Source organism: Ahaetulla prasina, chromosome 14 (assembly GCF_028640845.1).
Source record: "Ahaetulla prasina isolate Xishuangbanna chromosome 14, ASM2864084v1, whole genome shotgun sequence".
NCBI lineage: Eukaryota > Metazoa > Chordata > Lepidosauria > Squamata > Colubridae > Ahaetulla > Ahaetulla prasina.
The window spans coordinates 12,353,176-12,370,854 of NC_080552.1; the positions used below are offsets into that span (position 1 = coordinate 12,353,176).

The 17,679-nt window shown below is 45.7% G+C and overlaps 1 protein-coding gene across 4 annotated transcripts in view; it reads left to right on the forward strand.

The window, feature by feature from the left end:
- CAPN15 (calpain 15) overlaps positions 1-17,679 on the forward strand; it is a 160,811-nt gene that overhangs the window by 128,268 nt on the left and 14,864 nt on the right. For all 4 annotated transcript variants that reach the window (XM_058156985.1, XM_058156984.1, XM_058156986.1 and 1 more), the window contains 4 exons: positions 6,092-6,300; positions 9,859-10,042; positions 13,289-13,512; positions 15,558-15,683. In XM_058156985.1, coding sequence (XP_058012968.1) covers positions 6,092-6,300; positions 9,859-10,042; positions 13,289-13,512; positions 15,558-15,683 — 743 coding nt within the window. The remainder of the gene's footprint in view (positions 1-6,091; positions 6,301-9,858; positions 10,043-13,288; positions 13,513-15,557; positions 15,684-17,679) is intronic.

Below are 17,679 nucleotides of genomic sequence, written 5' to 3' on the forward strand. Positions count from 1 at the left end.
ATGAAGCCACATCAAGCGACGTCTCTGGAAGAGAGAGAGAAAAAAAATATACTATCTGTCCTGCTTCAGAAGGAGCCGTGCTGGCGAAGAGCGGGTGGCCCTCAAATGGGGGGGGGGGGTTTCCTTTGCTAGCTGAATGACGGAGTTGGCATTCACGAGTCGATCCTTTGTGCCACCTGGAAAAGATTTCTCCCTTGCCTTTGCGGTGCAGCGCAGCGCCCGGAGAGAAACAGGGTGGTTAAGCAGGCGTTCGTAGAGTTATAGAATCATAGGGCTGGAAGGGACCTTGCGAGGTCTCCTAATCCAGCGGTCACCAACCGTTGGTCCCTGGACCACTGGTGGTCCGCGAGAATATTTTGGTGGTCCGCAGAAAAATTATTTGCATTTTTTATATTGCGCTGGGAGACGGGCACATATGCGCAGGGAGGATCGTACACATGCGTGGGGAGATGGGGGTTGCGTGTGCATGCACGGGGGCGAGGGCGGAGCATGGGGAGCAGCGTGCCCCTCCCACAGTTCGTTTTTGGACCCAGGAGGCTCCCTGGAGGTCTGCTAGGCCAAAAACAGGGCGGAGGAGTCGTGCATGCATGGGCAGGCAAACGGGGGGGGTGGTCATGCGCGCAAGCATGGGGGGGTTGTTTGCACATATGCAGTGGGCATGCATAGCATTATGGGTGTAGGCACACATTTTTGGCACATGACGAGAAAAAGGTTAGCCATCACTGGTCTACCTTTATGGCGAACCTATGGCATCTATGACCTGTGGTCACACGTCCTATCGCCAGCTGCTCTTCTTGTTTCTGGCTAGCGCATGCGTGCCAGCCAGCTGGTCCTTGTGCGCACCGGAGCGCCGGAAACCTAAAGACCAGCCAGAGTGCGCACAGAGACCAGCTGGTGTTCAGGTTTCCGGTGCTCCGCTTTGGGCACTTGGTGCCCGAAAAGGTTTGCCATCGCTGGTCTAGGGTTTCCTGCGTGAGCAGGTGGGTTGGACTAGAAGCCCTCCAAGGTCCCTTTCAACCGTTAAGCCTCCAAGAGCTCAACCAGTGTCCTGCGCACTGCATGAGACAGAGCTGGGTTTTAGGATGTTGCGATGGCGAACCTTTTAGAAAACCGAGTGCCCAAACTGCACACATGCATGCCCAAACTGAAAGGTGTGTGCGCACACGTGCAAACTGGTGCATGTGCGGACATGCGTGCGCATAGGAGGGACATGCACGAGGGACATGCACATATGTGCGCATGCGCAGGCATGCACGTGTTGTGACTCGTCCTCCCTCCTCTCCTCAGCCGGGCCCCTCCCATCTCCAACCGGGCCTTTTATCAGACTCCGAGTCTGATAATGAAGATGAACGGCCTATCATGCCTCCAGCCCCCGGCCCTGGCCCCATGCCCGGAGACGATTCCAGGAGTGAAAGGACAAGCTCGATAAACCTCATTCATACAGCGTGTGTTCCTCTGGCTCAGCCTTCAGATCAGGAAGCCAGCCAGGTGCTGGAATCACTCGGCCCTACTCCCTCTGACCCCTCCCTTTCCCAGACGCTGACAGCAGATCCAGCTGAAGACAATTCAGTGTTGGAGGACCCTCGCTTCCGAAGATCTGAGAGGCGACGCCAGCAGAAGAAGGGGTGGGGCAGGCCTGGATAAATGCTGAGTCATGGAGCCACACCCCACAGCCTATATAAAGGACCTGCTTTTGGCATTCCAACCTTGAGTCAAGCAAAGTCTTATTTAGTTTGCTGATATCGGACTCTTATCGCTGAAGTCACAGCTTGGACTCCTGCCTGCCCTGATAAACCTCGAAGGAACTTATTTATTTATTTATTTATTTATTTAAATTTTTATACCGCCCTTCTCCCGAAGGACTCAGGGCGGTATACAGCCAAAGATAAAAACAGTAAATATACAAAGTTAAAATATCAATTTAAAATACCTATTCAATAGTGGCCGAATTAAAACCGTCAGATTGACCTAACCTAAAATACCCCATATAAAATTACAAAGGATTAAAAAAAATTAAAAATTTAAAATTTAAAAAAAAATCAGTCCAGTCCCGCTTGTATAAATAAGTGAGTTTTTAATTCCCGGCGAAAGGTCCGAAGGTCAGATACTTGGCGCAAACCGGGGGGGAAGTCCGTTCCAGAGGGTAGGTGCTCCAACAGAGAAGGCCCTTCCCCTGGGGGCCGCCAGCCGGCATTGCTTGGCGGACGGCACCCTGAGGAGACCTTCTCTGTGAGATCGTACGGGTCGGTGGGAGGCATAAGGTAACAGCAGGCGGTCCCGTAAGTACCCGGGCCCTAAGCCATGGAGCGCTTTGAAGGTGGTAACCAAAACCTTGAAGCGCACCCGAAAGACCACAGGTAGCCAGTGCAGACTGCGCAGGAGCGGTGTTACCCGGGAGCAACGAGGAGCTCCTTCGATCACCAGCGCAGCTGCAGAGGCTTCGTTGCCAAGTTTGTTACGGACTTTCTTGACTCGTTCGTCGGAGTGGGAGTGGGACACGACAGCGGGCATGCGCAGCAGAGACAAGAAAACCAGCTGGTCAGCGGGAGGCAGGGCATCCCAACACTGGCAGCATGGCAAGCGGTCAGATCTTTTTCCTTTCGTGAGCTTCGGTTCCGTCGTTTGCAGAGAAACAGAAGATCACAAAAGAAACCCCACGGAGATCTGACCTGGAGCAACGGCATGCGGGCCAGTAGAGAGGGTTCTGCGTGCCACAGGTTCACCATCACGGCTTAAATCTTTCACGTACTTGAAAAATGTCATCATATATTCTTCAGTGATCCTTTTTTTTCTTCTCAAGGCTAAACGTACTCAAATTGCTTTGGGACTTTCCTTTCCTCGTCATCCAAAGGTGACTTTCTCTGCGTCTCTCTTCCAGTAAGCATAAGCACCCAGGAACGGGGTCAGAGCTATCATTAGTCATTTAAAAAGATTGTTCAATTTTTAATTTAGTTTCACAACTTTAATCTAATTTACAGCAGTCCTCATTCAAAGAGCTCTCCAAGCTGTTTACAATTAACATACGATTTGCGGTTTTAAAACAGTAGGTTAAAGACGATAATCAGTGAATAAATAAAGCAAACAGCGAATCAAAACATATGTTTATATGCAAAAACCGCAAAATAAAACGGTGAGATAAATATCAAAACAGGACCAAGTGGGGGGGGGGGGAAGGAGTTGAAAAACAAAACAAAACACACCAGCATTGACACATTTATTACAGGTCCTAAGCGAATAAAAAAAGTCAATTCGGTTTCCATATAAAGCTCATAGATTGAGTGGTGCAGTGGCCTAGAGGTGGCGCTCTCGCCTCACAATCAGGAGGCTGTGAGTTCAATCCTAGGTAGAGGCAGATATTTCTCTCTCTGGGCACACTGAGAATATATCTGCTAGAAAAAAACCCTCCGCATTGGCAACAGGAAGGGCATCTGGCCAATAAACACTCAGCTCCATTCAGTTGCCCAGACTCTACCCGGCAAAGGATTAGGGGGTTGTTAAAATTAATCTTTTAATTGTAATTAAAATTAATGTAATTAATTTAATTTAATTTAATTTATTAAATTTAAATTAATAATTAAATTAAATTAATTAAATTAAATTAAATTAATTTAATTTAATTTAATTAATTTAATTAAAATTAATTTAACTACTATTAATCTTCTCGTCGTTCCCATCACCAGTCTCTTTCCACTTATGACTGTATGACTGTAACTTTGTTGCTGGCAGTCCTTATGATTTATATTGATATATTGACCATCATTTGTGTTGTAAATGTTGTACCTTGATGAACGTATCTTTTCTCTTTATGTACACTGAGAGCATGTGCACCAAGACAAATTCCTTGTGTGTCCAATCACACTTGGCCAATAAAAATTCTATTCTATTCTATTCTATTCTAAAAAGAGGATGATGAGGATAAAGCTCATAGACTGGTGGCCCCTCAAAAACCGAGAACGTTTGATATAAAAGGGCAGTAAAATCAATACCCAGGAAAATAGCAGCCCAGAGAGAAAACAGGCATCTGGAACAGATCAAAGCCTCTGCAAAAAAAAAAAAAAAAAGTAATAATTGATGAGAAGTCATGAAAATATTTTACAATGCAGCAGACTGAAGTTTGAAACACCTTCTCATTCCCCTTCTCATCCGTACAGCAGCTCTTCCATATACGAATAGTAGTTCTCAACTCACAACGGTTCATTTAGTGACCGTTTGAAGTTACGACAGCACTGAACAAAGTGGTAGTTTGGAGATTCCTAGAGGTTTCGCCACGAACTTAAAACTTATTTATTTCGTATGGCTGGACTAGCTTGATTTTTACCTTTAAATTTTAATTGAATTTGATGGGTTTTTAAAGTTTTTTAATTTTATGGGGATGTATGTTATTTTAATATTTGGGCAAATTTAAATCAGTTTTTTAAGGGATGTTTTAATTATTGTGTATATCTGTATTTTATCTGCCTGTTCACTGCCCTGAGTCCTTCGGGAGAAGGGCGGTATACAAATTAAAATATTCATTCATTCATTCATTCATTCATTCATTCAGGACAGGTAGTCCTCGACTTACAACCACAGCTGAGCCCAACCTTTCTGTTGCAGAGTGAGACATTCGTTAAGTGAGTTTTGTCCCATTTTGCAACCTTTCTCCCCACGGTTCTTTAAGTGAATCTGACTTCCCCGCTGACCTTGTGCGTCAGAAGGTCGCAAAAGGGGGATCGCGTGACCCCGGGACACTGCAGCTGTCATAAATATGAGTCAGCTGCCAAGTGGCTGAATTTTGATCACGTGACCATGGGGATGCGACGGTGGTCCATAAGTGTGAAAAATGTTGACAGGTCGCTTTTTCCAGGGCTGTGGTAACTTCGAACGGTCACTAAATGAACTTGTTGTAAATCAAGGACTATCTGTACGTTGGGCTACTGTCCTCCTAAAGTCCCAATCACTGGTTAATCCCAAAGGTGCTTTTTTCAAGAGGCAGCTGGACTTTCTGGTTTTTCCTTGAAGACGTTTCGCTTCTCATCCAAGAAGCTTCTTCAGCTCTGATTGGATGGTGGGGAATGGAGAGATTGATGCTCCTTGCAGGCAGCTGGTCATTTGCATCCTTTTAGAGCAGGACTGTCCAAACTTAGCCCCTTGAAGAGTGGTGGACTTCAACTCCCAGAATTCCCCAGCCAGCATGAGCTATAAATATGAGCAAGTTGCTGGCTGGGGAATTCTGGGAATTGAAGTCCACCATTCTTCAAGGGGCCAAGTTTGGACAGCCCTGTTTTAGAGAGTCATTGAGGCCACTTGGAGGTTTGTCCGTTTCCTTAGGGTCACCTGAGTAGTGCAAATGTGTGGGGAGCTTTCTTGTGTTCAACGAGAAGAGAGACAGAGCAGAAAATATCCTGCAGAAAGCAACGCAGTCCTTTCAGCAGTTCCAAGAAGGCTCCACATTGTTTGCACTACTCAGGTGACCCTGAGGACACAGACAAGCCTCCAAATGGCCTCAACGACCCTCTAAAAAGGATGCAAATGACCAGCTGTCTGCAAGGAATATAAATCCTTCCATTCCCCACCATCCAGTCAGAGCTGAAGAAGCTCCTTGGATGAGAAGTGAAACGTCTTCAAAGAAAAAAACACACACCAGAAAGTCCAGTTGCCTCTTGAGAAAAAAAGCATTTGTGGGACAATCATGGCCTGGATGACTGAGAATCCCCATAGACAATCGTTAATGGTGTAACTGGGAAAGGGAAGAACTGAGGGTCTGCAGCAGGAGTGAAATCCAGCAGGTTCTGACAGGTTCTAGAGAACCTGTAGCGGAAATTTTGAGCAGTTCAGAGAACTGGCAAATAGCACCTCTGGCTGGCCCCAGAGTGGGGTGGGAGGGAAATTTTGCAATATCCTTCCCCTGGAGTGGGGTGGGAATGGAGATTTTGCAGTACCCCCCGTCATGCCCTCCGAGCCATGCCCACCAAGCCACGCCCACAGAACTGGTAGTAAAAAAACGTGGATTTGATCCTGATCCTCACAAATGTCAGCCTGCCTTTCAGCTTCTTATTTGCGTAGGACTCAAATCTCCTTCAATTGACTTCTGAAACTTTTTAACCTGCAGAACAAGGTGAACTTTGTGGATGACAGCTTTCCTCCCGGTCCCAAGTCAGTTGGCTTTCCCGAAGGAGACAGCGTCCAGCAGCGAGTCAAACAGTGGCTTCGGCCTCACGAAATCAACTGCAACATCTTCAAAGACCGGTCGGTCAAGTGGTCAGTTTTCCGGACGCCCCGACCTTCAGATATCCTGCAGGGACTCCTGGGAAACTGTTGGTAAGAAACCAAGAGCAGATGGGTCTTTCACGTTACTTCCACCGACATGGCGCACTAGCATCCATCACAAACCAGTGGTGGGATTCAGCCAGTTCGCACCACTTCGGGAGAACCGGTTGTTAACTTTCTGAGCAGTTTGGCAAACTGGTTGTTGGAAGAAATCATTAGGGCAGAGAACCAGTTGTTAAATTACTTGAATCCCACCACCGTCACAAACCTAGCGTGGAGTATGTCTCTGGATACATAGCAGTAAGCATTTAGACTGATAGGCCACTTCACAGTGCTTTTACAGCCCTCTCTAAGCAGTTTACGGAGTCAGCCTCTTGCCCCCAACAATCTGGGTCCTCATTTGACCCACCTCAGAATGATGTAAGGCTGCATCAACTTTGAGCCTGTCAGGATCGAACTGCTGGCAGTGGGCAGAATCAGCCTGCAATACTGCATTCTAATCACTGTGCACCATGGATGCATGGATGGATGGATGGATGGATGGAAGGAAGGAAGGAAGGAAGGAAGGAAGGAAGGAAGGAAGGAAGGAAGGAAGGAAGGAAGGAAGGAAGGAAGGAATAGCAATAGCACTTAGACTTATATACCACTTTGCAGTTGCAACCACTTTGCGGTTTACAGAGTCTGCCTCTTGCCCCCAACAATCTAGGTCCTCATTTTACCCACCTCGGAAGGAGGGAAGGCTGAGTCAGCCTTGAGCCTGGTGAGATTTGAACTGCCGAATTGTCAGCAGAAGTAGCCCTGCAGTACTGCACTCTAACCACTGCGCCACCATGGCTCATAATAATACACATCATGGCAATAGGCCTATCTGCAGCTGGTCAGCTGTGAACAACATTTGCCAGGCTCTCATTCAGAAGAAGAAACAAGCAACATTTTGGGAGCCAAGAAACCGCACACAGTTATTGCAATTTCTTTGCAAGCTGTGGACTGCAGTGGAAAACCATGACGTGGGACGTGCTTTGAAAGAGACAGGCCTGCTTGTTCCTTTTAAACTAATAATGTGCTCATCCCAATAATGTTCCTGCTTTTTCTTAATTTCCCACCAGAAATTGGCAGGAAATTGTGCCCTCCTAGTTCAGTGCCTGGGCCCAAAAATCCAGTACAGCTACTCCCCGACTTTAGTATCCATTCGAAGTTATAACAGCACTGGGGGAAAAAATCACTTACGACCGCTTTTCACACTTAACGACTATTGCAGCAACCCCGTGGTCAGGTGATCAAAATTTGGACGCTTGGCAACTGACTCATATTTATGGGTGGGTCACATGATCCCCTTTTTTTATTATTCACATTTTATTATTCACATTTATACCCCGCCCTTCTCCGAAGACTCAGGGCGGCTTACAGTGTGTAAGGCAATAGTCTCATTCTATTTGTATATTTATATACAAAGTCAACTTATTGCCCCCCCAACAATCTGGGTCCTCATTTTACCTACCTTATAAAGGATGGAAGGCTGAGTCAACCTTGGGCCTGGTGGGACTCGAACCTGCAGTAATTGCAGGCAGCTGTGTGTTAATAACAGGCTTCTTACAGCAATGGGAAAGCCAGAGCCACTTAACAACCGTGTTACTAATTTAACGACTGCAGTGACTCACTTAACTGTAGAAAGAAAGGTAAAACGAGGCAAAATTCAAAAACGTCTCACTCAGCAATAGAAATTTTGTGGTTCTAAGTCTAGGAATACCGATAGTACAATCAAAATGAAATTCAATGGTGAAAAAAGGAAGGTTCTACATTTAGGCAAGAAAAACAAAATGCGCAGGTGACAGTGTATATGGTACCTTGCTCAATAGTAGTAACTGCGAAAGGGATCTTGGAGTCCTAGTGGACAACCATTTAAATAGGAGCCAGCCGTGTGCAGCAGCTGCCAAAAAAGCCAACACAGTTCTAGGCTGCATCAACAGAGGGATAGAATCAAGAACACATGAAGTGTTAATACCACTTTATAAGGCCTTGGTAAGGCCACACGTGGAATATTGCATTCAGTTTTGGTCACCACGATGTAAAAAGATGTTGAGACTCTAGAAAGAGTTGCAGAGAAGAGCAACAAAGTTGATTAGGGGACTGGAGGCTAAAATATACGAAGAGCAGTTGCAGGAACCGGGTATGTCTAGTTTAATGAAAAGAAGGACTAGGGGAGACATGATAGCAGTCTTCTGATATGTCAGGGGCTGCCTCAAAGAAGAGGGAGTCAAGCTATTCTCCAAAGCACCTGAGGGCAGGACAAGAAGCAATGGGTGGAAACTCATCAAGGAGAGAAGCAACTTAGAACTAAGGAGAAATTTCCTGATAGTTACAGCAATGAATCAGTGGAACAACTTGCCTCCAGAAGTTGTGGATGCTCCAACACTGGAAGTTTTTAAGAAGATGTTGGACAACCATTTGTCTGAAGTGGTGTAGGGTTTCCTGCTTAAGCACGGGGTTCTTTTACCGGTTCAGGTGAACCGTTCCGAACTATCTGAATGTACCACCTCTGATCAATTCCCACCTTCTTGATATTCCTGGAAAGCTGCTCTTTGAAGGGCTAACTGCTTTTTGACCCTTTCAGTCCACTCAAGGTTGGTCAGGTGCTGCCACCTGCTGAAAAAGCCCTCTTTTAAAAAAAAAGACTATAGACCAGAGGTGTCAAACTGGCAATGACATGTCGTCACGTGACGTATTGCAATTCCCCCCCCTCGCTAAATCGGGGCTGGGCGTTGCCAGCATGTGACACATCTGGCCTGCTGCCTTCTCGTATCACTGATGGGACTTCTATAGAATAGAATAAGACTCGACTAGACTAGACTAGACTAGACTAGACTCGACTCGAATAGAATAGAATAGAATAGAATAGAATAGAATAGAATAGAATAGAATAGAATAGAATAGAATAGAATAGAATAGAATAGAATTCTTTATAGGCCAAGTATGATTGGACACACAAGGAATTTGTCTTGGTGCATATGCTCTCAGTGTACATAAGGAGAATAAAATACATTCATCAAGAATAAAAAGATACAACACTTAGTGATAGTCAAGGTTAGTAATAAGCTATCAAATTGTACTAGGAAACAAAAACAATATAAATTGTAAGGATACAAGCAACAAAGTTACAGTCAAACAGTCATAAGTGGAAGAAGATGGGTGATGGGAATGATGAGAAAATTAATAGTAGTGCAGACTTAGTAAATAGTTTGACATTGTTGAGGGAATTATTTGTTTAGCAGAGTGATGGCGTTCGGGAAAAAACTGTCCTTGTGTCTAGTTGTTCTGGTGTGCAGTGCTCTATAGCATCGTTTTGAGGGTAGGAGTTGAAACAGTTTATGTCCAGGATCTGAGGGGTCTGTAGATATTTTCCCAGCCCTCTTTTTGACTCGTGCAGTATACAGGTCCTCAATGGAAGACAGGTTGGTAGCCATTGTTTTTTCTGCAGTTCTAATGATCCCCTGAAGTCTGTGTCTGTCTTGTTGGGTTGCAGAACCAAACCAGACAGTTCTAGAGGTGCAGATGACGGACTCATCATTCCTCCCAATTAGGGATCTTCATCAGACGCCCGTCTCTTTTCAGGTTCCTGAGTGCGCTGGCAGTGCTGGCAGAGCGGCCCGAATTGGTGGAAAGGGTCATGATCACAAGGACCATGTGCCCCGAGGGGGCTTACCAAGTCCGGCTATGCAAAGATGGCACCTGGACCACCGTCCTCGTGGATGATATGCTGCCCTGCGATGAGTGTGGCTATCTCCTCTTCTCTCAGGTGGGTGCCATGAATTGGGGGAAGGGGCTGTATTGAGGTGGCTTATGGGGAACGGGAACGGAGAAATGTCTGTGGAGATTCTTCTTCATCCAGGTCATGGTTGTCCCAAAGGTGCTTTTTCAGGAGGCAACTGGACTTCCTGGTATTTTTTTCTTTGAAGATGTTTCGCTTCTCATCCAAGGAAGCTTCTTCAGCTCTGACTGGACGGTGAGGAATGGAAGGATTTATACTCCTTGCAGACAGCTGGTCATTTGCATCCTTCTAGAGCAGGAGTCTCCAACCTTGATCTCTTTAAGACTTGTGGACTTCAAACTTTGTCCCCCTTCTCCGAAGACTCAGGGCAGCTTACACTGTGTTAAGCAATAGTCTTCATCCATTTGTATATTATATACAAAGTCAACTTTTATTGCCCCCAACAATCTGGGTCCTCATTTTACCTACCTTATAAAGGATGGAAGGCTGAGTCAACCTTGGGCCTGGTGGGACTTGAACCTGCAGTAATTGCAAGCAGCTGTGTTAATAACAGACAGACTTAGTCTGCTGAGCCACCAGAGGCCCTTTAAGACTTGTGGACTTCAAACCTTTAAGAGTTTTGGTCCCTTTAAGACTTGTGGACTTCAAACCTTTAAGACTTGTGGACTTCAAAGCTTTGCTGGCTGAGGGACTCTGGGAATTGAAGTCCACAAGTCTTAAAGGGACCAAGGTTTACTGTGTCTTCAGGGTCACTTGAGTGGTGCTTCTGGTTCCTGTAGTTTGCACTTTTTTCCTCTGGAAATCCCTTCCTATTCCCACACCATTCCAAGGGCGTTCATCCCGAATTGCATAGCGAAACGCCTGTAGAGATTCTCGGTCATCCAGGTCATGGTTGTCCCAAAGGTGCTTATGTTTTTTTCAAGAGGCAATTGGACTTTCTGGTTTTTTTTTCTTTTCTTTTGAAGACGTTTCGCTTCTCATTTGAGAAGCTTCTTCAGCTCTGACTAGATCAGGGGTCTCCAACCTTGGCAACTTTAAGACTTGTGGACTTCTTATTTTGCATGGCAAAATAAGATAAATTACATGTTATGAATGTGGTGAAATTGCACAAAAGCTTTGTAAACAACCAACCGACACACTGTTTGCATTTTGATTGAAGATGTTTTTATGTATGGCTGTCTAGAAAATTTTTTTAAAAAATGCTCAAAAAAAAAAAAGACTTGTGGACTTCAACTCCCAGCAAAGCTGGCTGAGGAACTCTGGGAATTGAAGTCCACAAGTCTTAAAGTTGCCAAGGTTAGAGACCCCTGGACTAGATGGTGGAGAATGGAAGGATTTATACTCCTTGCAGACAGCTGGTTCTTTGCATCCTTTTAGAGAGCTGCTAAGGCCACCTGGAGGTTTGTCTGTGTCCTCAGGGTCACCTGAGTGCTGCACAAATGGGTGTGGAGCCTTCCTGGAAGTCCTGAAAGGACTGCGTTGTAGACTGGAGATAGAGGATGTCGTTTCCCTCCCCCTCTTTCAAACCAGCGGGCCTCTCTGTCCAAAATGTGGACTTTGCTGTCTTCAAGAGTCAGAGTTGACGTCCGTCAGAGCTGAAGAAGCTTCTTGGGTGAGAAGCAAAATGTGTTGTGCCTCGCTCGCCCCCCCTGCCGCAGCCGGGCCCCTCTCATCTCCTGCTATCTCAGCCAGAGACTGATAGGGCAGAAGAATGTCCTGGCATACCTCCAGCCCCCAGCCCTGGCACCATGCCCGGACAAACCGAGCAAACATGTGATAGCATGTGTGCCAGCCACGAGCTGGGATTACCGGCAGCTGGGGACAAAACGATGCAATGGATAGATCCACGCTTCCGGAGAATGGAGAGGCGACGTCAGCAAAAGGAAGGGAGGGGCAGGCCTGGATAAGTGCTGAGTCATGGAGCCACACCTCATGGCCTATATAAAGGATCTGCTTTCTGGCATTCTTTGAGTCAGGCAAAGTCTAACTTGGATTGCTGAAGTCACAACCTGGTCTCCTGCCTGCCCTGAGAACTCTAACAGAACTTTGGCAAAGCTGCAGAGAATTCGCAGCCTCGCTTGATACGGACTTCCCCGACCCGGCCGTCAGAGGAGGAGTGGGACACGACAAAATGTCTTCAAAGAAAAACAAGACCAGATGCCTCTTGAAAATAAAAAATTGGGATTGCTGAAAAATGTTTTGCTCGGGATTCTTGGAGGAAACTCCCCAACTTGTTGCACAGATAGTGAAGAATAGCTACTTTCTTCAACCTGCTCCTCCCCAAAAATGTTGTTCAGTACAGGTGGTAGTTCAGCAGGTAGTTTTTGTCATACAACCAAGTTGCCTTAATGACCATTCAAACTTGCCATTGACCTCCCCAGAGACACATTTTTTGGGGGGAATTGCCATGGCCACATGATTGCACTTTAACAGAATAATAACAGAGTTGGATGGGACTTTGGAGGTCTTCTAGTCCAACCTTTTCAGGTTGGGTGTTTAGCAACCAGCTCACCTTTATGTCTGTTTATACATTTATGGTCATGTAACTGCAATTTGCGATGGGGTTTTTTTTTTTGGGGGGGGGGGGGGGTTTGCCAGCTAATGGCGTTTACTTCCAGTTTTTGGCCCAAAAAAAATTGTCACGTGGAGAAAACGGGTTTGCTTAAACCACCTCATTCACTTAACAATCGTAAAAGAAAAGTTGTAACTTTGAATCCGGTCACATGACGCTTCAACCCAGGACCACTTGACTTACGACTGTAATTGTGGGCTCATTTACGGTCATAAGTTGAGGGCTACGTGTATCATCGCGGTTGAGTGGAATTGGAAGGATTTCAGGCTTTGGAAAGTTGTCTTGGAATGGTGCAGAATTCCACTTCTTGGGGTGCGGAGTTCCACTCCTCGAGTTTTTCTTGCTTCTGATTATAAAAAGGTATTTCCTATCTATTTGTGAATACCACAGGGATTTGGAAAGAATGAGGTTGAGACCTAATAAAATCTCAGAAGACGAGGAAAGATTGAATGCAAAACGTATAAGACTGAAGGAAAGTTGGGAAACGGCCAGCTAGGCTGGAGGGAGGGGTCAAGTGAGGGCCTAGCTTGGAATCATTGCAAGCAGGCTGGCAAGATTCTTGTAACATAGGCAGACGTCAACGAAGTCAATGGCTTTAGCTAGTTAGGGTTAGCTTCAGTGGCTCATGCCTGACAAGGAATGAGAAATCTGTCTGTTGTCACCTGCATATCCAACTCGGTGTCTTGTCTTCCTTTTCCCAGGCTCAGAGGAAACAGCTATGGGTGGCTCTGATTGAGAAGGCCTTAGCCAAACTCCACGGCTCATACTTTGCCCTCCAAGCAGGGCGCGCCATCGAAGGCCTGGCTACGCTGACCGGCGCTCCCTGCGAGAGCTTGATGCTGCAGGTCAGCTCCACTAACCCTCGCGAGGAGGCCATTGACACTGACCTCATCTGGGCCAAAATGCTGAGTTCTAAGGAGGCTGGGTAAGACAAGGCAGAAGGGGAGGGTCTTCCCTTTTAAGGTTGGAGGAGGACAAAGTTCGTATCACGAGGAGCCCGAGAGAATCCGGCCCCTTTTGGCCTAAAGTCCTCTTGCATCCCTATTAAAGTACAGGTAGTCCTCGACTTAACGACCACCGTTTTTGAGCCCGCAATTTCTCTGGCTGAGCAAGACAGCGGTTCCGTGAATGTCGCTCCGGTTTACGATCCTTCTTGCCACCGCTGTTAAGTGAAGCACTGCGGTTGTTAAATTAGTCACCCGGTTGTTAATTGAATCTGGCTTCCCCATGGACTTTGCTTGTCAGAAGGTCCCAAAAGGGGATCATGTGACCGTGAGGATGCTACAACGATCATAAGTGTGGAAAAACTGTCATAAGTTACCGTATTTTTCGGACTATAAGACGCATCTAAATTTAGAAGAGGAAAACAATAAAAAAAAGTTTTTGGGCTCCACATGCCCCATTTTTGGCCCTTTTTAGCCTTTTTTTTTTTTTTTTGGCCTTTTTCCAGCCCGTTTCGAGGCTTTGCGGGGGGGTTAGGCTTTTTTCAGCCCGTTTTTGAGGCTTTTTTTGGCTCGTTTTTGAGGCTTTTTTCATATTGTTTTTGAGGCTTTTTTCAACCTGTTTTGGGGGCTTTTTTCAGCCCATTTTCTAGGCTATTTCTAGGCTATTTTTTGGCTCTTTGGGGGGCTTTTGTTGGCCCACTTTTTAGGCTTTTTAAGCCTGTTTTTGAGGCTTTTTTCAGGTCATTTTTTTTGGAAAAAAACAGGCCAGAAAAAGCCCCACAAACGGGCCAAAAAAAAAAAGACCCGAAAACAGGGCGTGGGTAGGCCAAATATTCAGTCTATAAGACGCACAGACATTTTAACCCCCTTTGGGGAGACAAAAAAATGTGTCTTATAGTCTGAAAAATACGGTCCTTTTCTCCCCACAGTGCCTTTGTAACTTCAAACGGTCACTAAATGAACTGTTGTAAGTCGAGGACTACCTATAGTTCACCATCCGGATCAGGGAGTGCAAGATGGACTCTTCCCCTGGGGTGTCCCCTCAAAAAAAAAAAACTTATTTCCACTAGGCCAGGGGTCTCCAACCTTGGTCCCTTTAAGACTTGTGGACTTCAACTCCCAGAGTCCCTCAGTCAGCAAAGCAAAGCTGGCTGAGGGACTCTGGGAGTTGAAGTCCACAAGTCTTAAAGGGACCAAGGTTGGAGACCCCTGCACTAGGCCCTTGTGTCAGCATCGTAACGATCCCTCCCATGGGAAAATATATTCTCCAAAAATATTCTCCAAAAATTCCCTCACCCGAATTGGAAGTGGGGCAGTCCACTGTAGGATTTTACCAACACCTTTTGCCGCATGTGTGGATTAGTCCTAAGATAAAAGTCACAATATTCTTTGTGTAACCTTCAAGGGTCAGGGAAGCAGGTCATGCCTGGTGCCATGATCCCGGTCAGCTTTTATTTTCTAGTAAACCATGAAGAATCTGAAAAAAAAAAAATTGTAATATATTTCTGGAAAACGTAGAGGATGAACACCTAACTTCCAAGTCTATGGAGATTCTCCCTCATCCAACGGTCCTGGTTGTCCCAACGGTCCTTTTTTTCAAGAGGCAACTGGGCTTCCATTGTTGTCTTTTTTTTTATTTCCTTGAAGACGTTTCGCTTCTCATCCAAGGAGCTTCTTCAGTTCTGACTAAAGAAGCTTCTGGGATGGGAAGCGAAACCTCTTCAAGCAAAAAAAAAAAAAAAGTGCAGTTGTCTTTTAAGAAAGCACCTTGGGGACTTTCAAATAAGAAACTTTCAAATAAGACTGAAAGCCACACCCAGTCCTGGCACTTTCCAGGTGGACTTTAACTCCCAGAATTCTTAGCAGGGGCCAAGATAGGCTGTGGAACTGTGGGATTTGAAGTCCGCACATCTGTGGAGATTGCCAAAGCTGGCAAAAACTCTGGCCTAGATCTTTGTCCTTTGTTCCTTTTTTCTTTTTTCTCGTACCGTCCCCACATTTTATCCCCATTTCTGTTACTCTTCAGCTTCCTCATGGGAGCATCGTGTGGAGGAGGCAACATGAAGGTGGATGATGCGGCCTATGAAAGCATGGGTCTTCGCCCACGACATGCGTACTCCATATTGGATGTACGAGACGTGCAAGGACGCAGGTAAACATGGCCGCTTTGCTCATGGACAGCTTGCTTGCTTGAAAATTAGGGTATATAGATTGAACCATTTTCAATCTAGACGTTCGGCAGTTCGAATCTCACCAGGCTCGAGATTGACTCAGCCTTCCATCCTTCCGAGGTGGGTAAAATGAGGAGCCAAATTGTTGGGGGCAAATAGGCTGACTCTGTAATCCGCTTAGAGAGGGCTGTAAAAGCACTGTAGAGTGGCATGTAAGCACTATTGCCCTTCCTTCCTTCCTTCCTTCCTTCCTTCCTTCCTTCCTTCCTTCCTTCCTTCCTTCCTTCCTTCCTTCCTTCTTTCCTTCCTTCCATGGTGCGCAGTGGTTAGAATGCAGTATTTGCAGGCTAACTCTGCCAACTGCCAGCAGTTCGATCCTGACTGGCTCAAGGTTGACTCAGCCTTCCATCCTTCCGAGGTGGGTAAAGTGAGGACCTAGATGGTTGGGGGCAATAGGCTGACTCTGTAAAACGCTTAGAGAGGGCTGTAAAAGCATTGTAAAGTGGCATATAAGTCTAAGCGCTTTGCCCTTCCTTCCTTCCTTCCTTCCTTCCTTCCTTCCTTCCTTCCTTCCTTCCTTCCTTCCTTCCTTCCGAGGCGGTATATGGGTCTAAGTGCTGCTGCTATTGCTGTAGTTGATTGGATGTTGCATTAGGAGCCGTGGTGGCACAGTGGTTAGAATGAGGTATTGCAGGCTGACTCTGCCCGCAGTCTGGAATTCAATCCTGACTGATTCAAGGTTGACTCAGCCTTCCATCCTTCTGAGGTGGGTAAAATGAGGACCCAGATTGCTGGGGGCAATCGATTGACTCTGTAAACCGCTTAGAGAGAGCTGTGAAGCACTGTGAAGCGGTATATAACTCTTAAGTGCTATTGCTATTGCTGGAATTTGTTTCTTCAGCTGTGCAAAGCTTTGGAATGCTTTCAGCCTCAAAACTGGGAAGAAACAACACATCAAACGTGGTCAGATATAAGCTAAAAGAGACTTGTAGGTGGATGGGTTCTGTGGACAACAGTTTGTCCTTGATTTTAAAAAGTTGATAACAGAATAACAAGAGTTGGAAGGGACCTTGGAGGTCTTCTAGTCCAACCCCCTGCTCAAGCAGGAGATCCTATATACCATTTCAGACAAATGGTTGTCTGAATCTCTTCTTAAAAGCCTTTAGTGATGGAGCACCCACAACTTCTAGAGGCAAGTCGTTCCATTGGTTAATTGTTCTCACGGCTAGGAAGTTTCTCCTTAGTTCCAGGTTGCTTCTCTCCTTGATTTAGTTTTCATCTTCGATTTGCTGCCTGTGTTTGAGTTTAAAACCGAGCCATGGTTTATTAAACGAACCATAAACTGCTTGGCAATTAATTAACATTAACCTGGATAAAGGGATATTGTCTTAAGATCACGTGTGAATCCGAACACCGATAAAATAACCGTTAAATTCTTGAGAAAGAATTCGCCAATGGGAAACATCTAAAATATTTTTTTTTTTAAAAAAAAAAGCTTTGATTTCAGAATATTGCTTTGAGCCAGCTGCCAAATATGTTCAAACCACCAGATAATCAAGTGAAACCAATGTAATCATGTAAGGTTTCTTAAATCAGGTCGTAGCCCTATTTTTTTTAAAAAAAAACAACAACAAAAAACCACAGCCACTTTACATTCTTGCTGGCTTTCAGCGGAGTAAGCTGTAACCCTTGTCACGCTTTCCGGTTTAAGCACCGCAGGAATTATTTTCCCGGCAAACACTCGGCATCCCAATTTGTTGGAACCTAAGGCAGCGGATAAAATGGCTCCAATATTCGGAAGGCTGACGCTTATTCATACATTCAATTCATTGTAAACTCTTTAATCTGCCAATCTTTGTACCTCTGTAAATGTAGGAGAAGAGCAGGCACAGCTGGGGGTGGGGTGGGGTGCGGGGGCGGAATTAAGTGTGTCATCAGCCTAGAATCCTTGCGTTGCCACAAATGTCCAACTCCTTC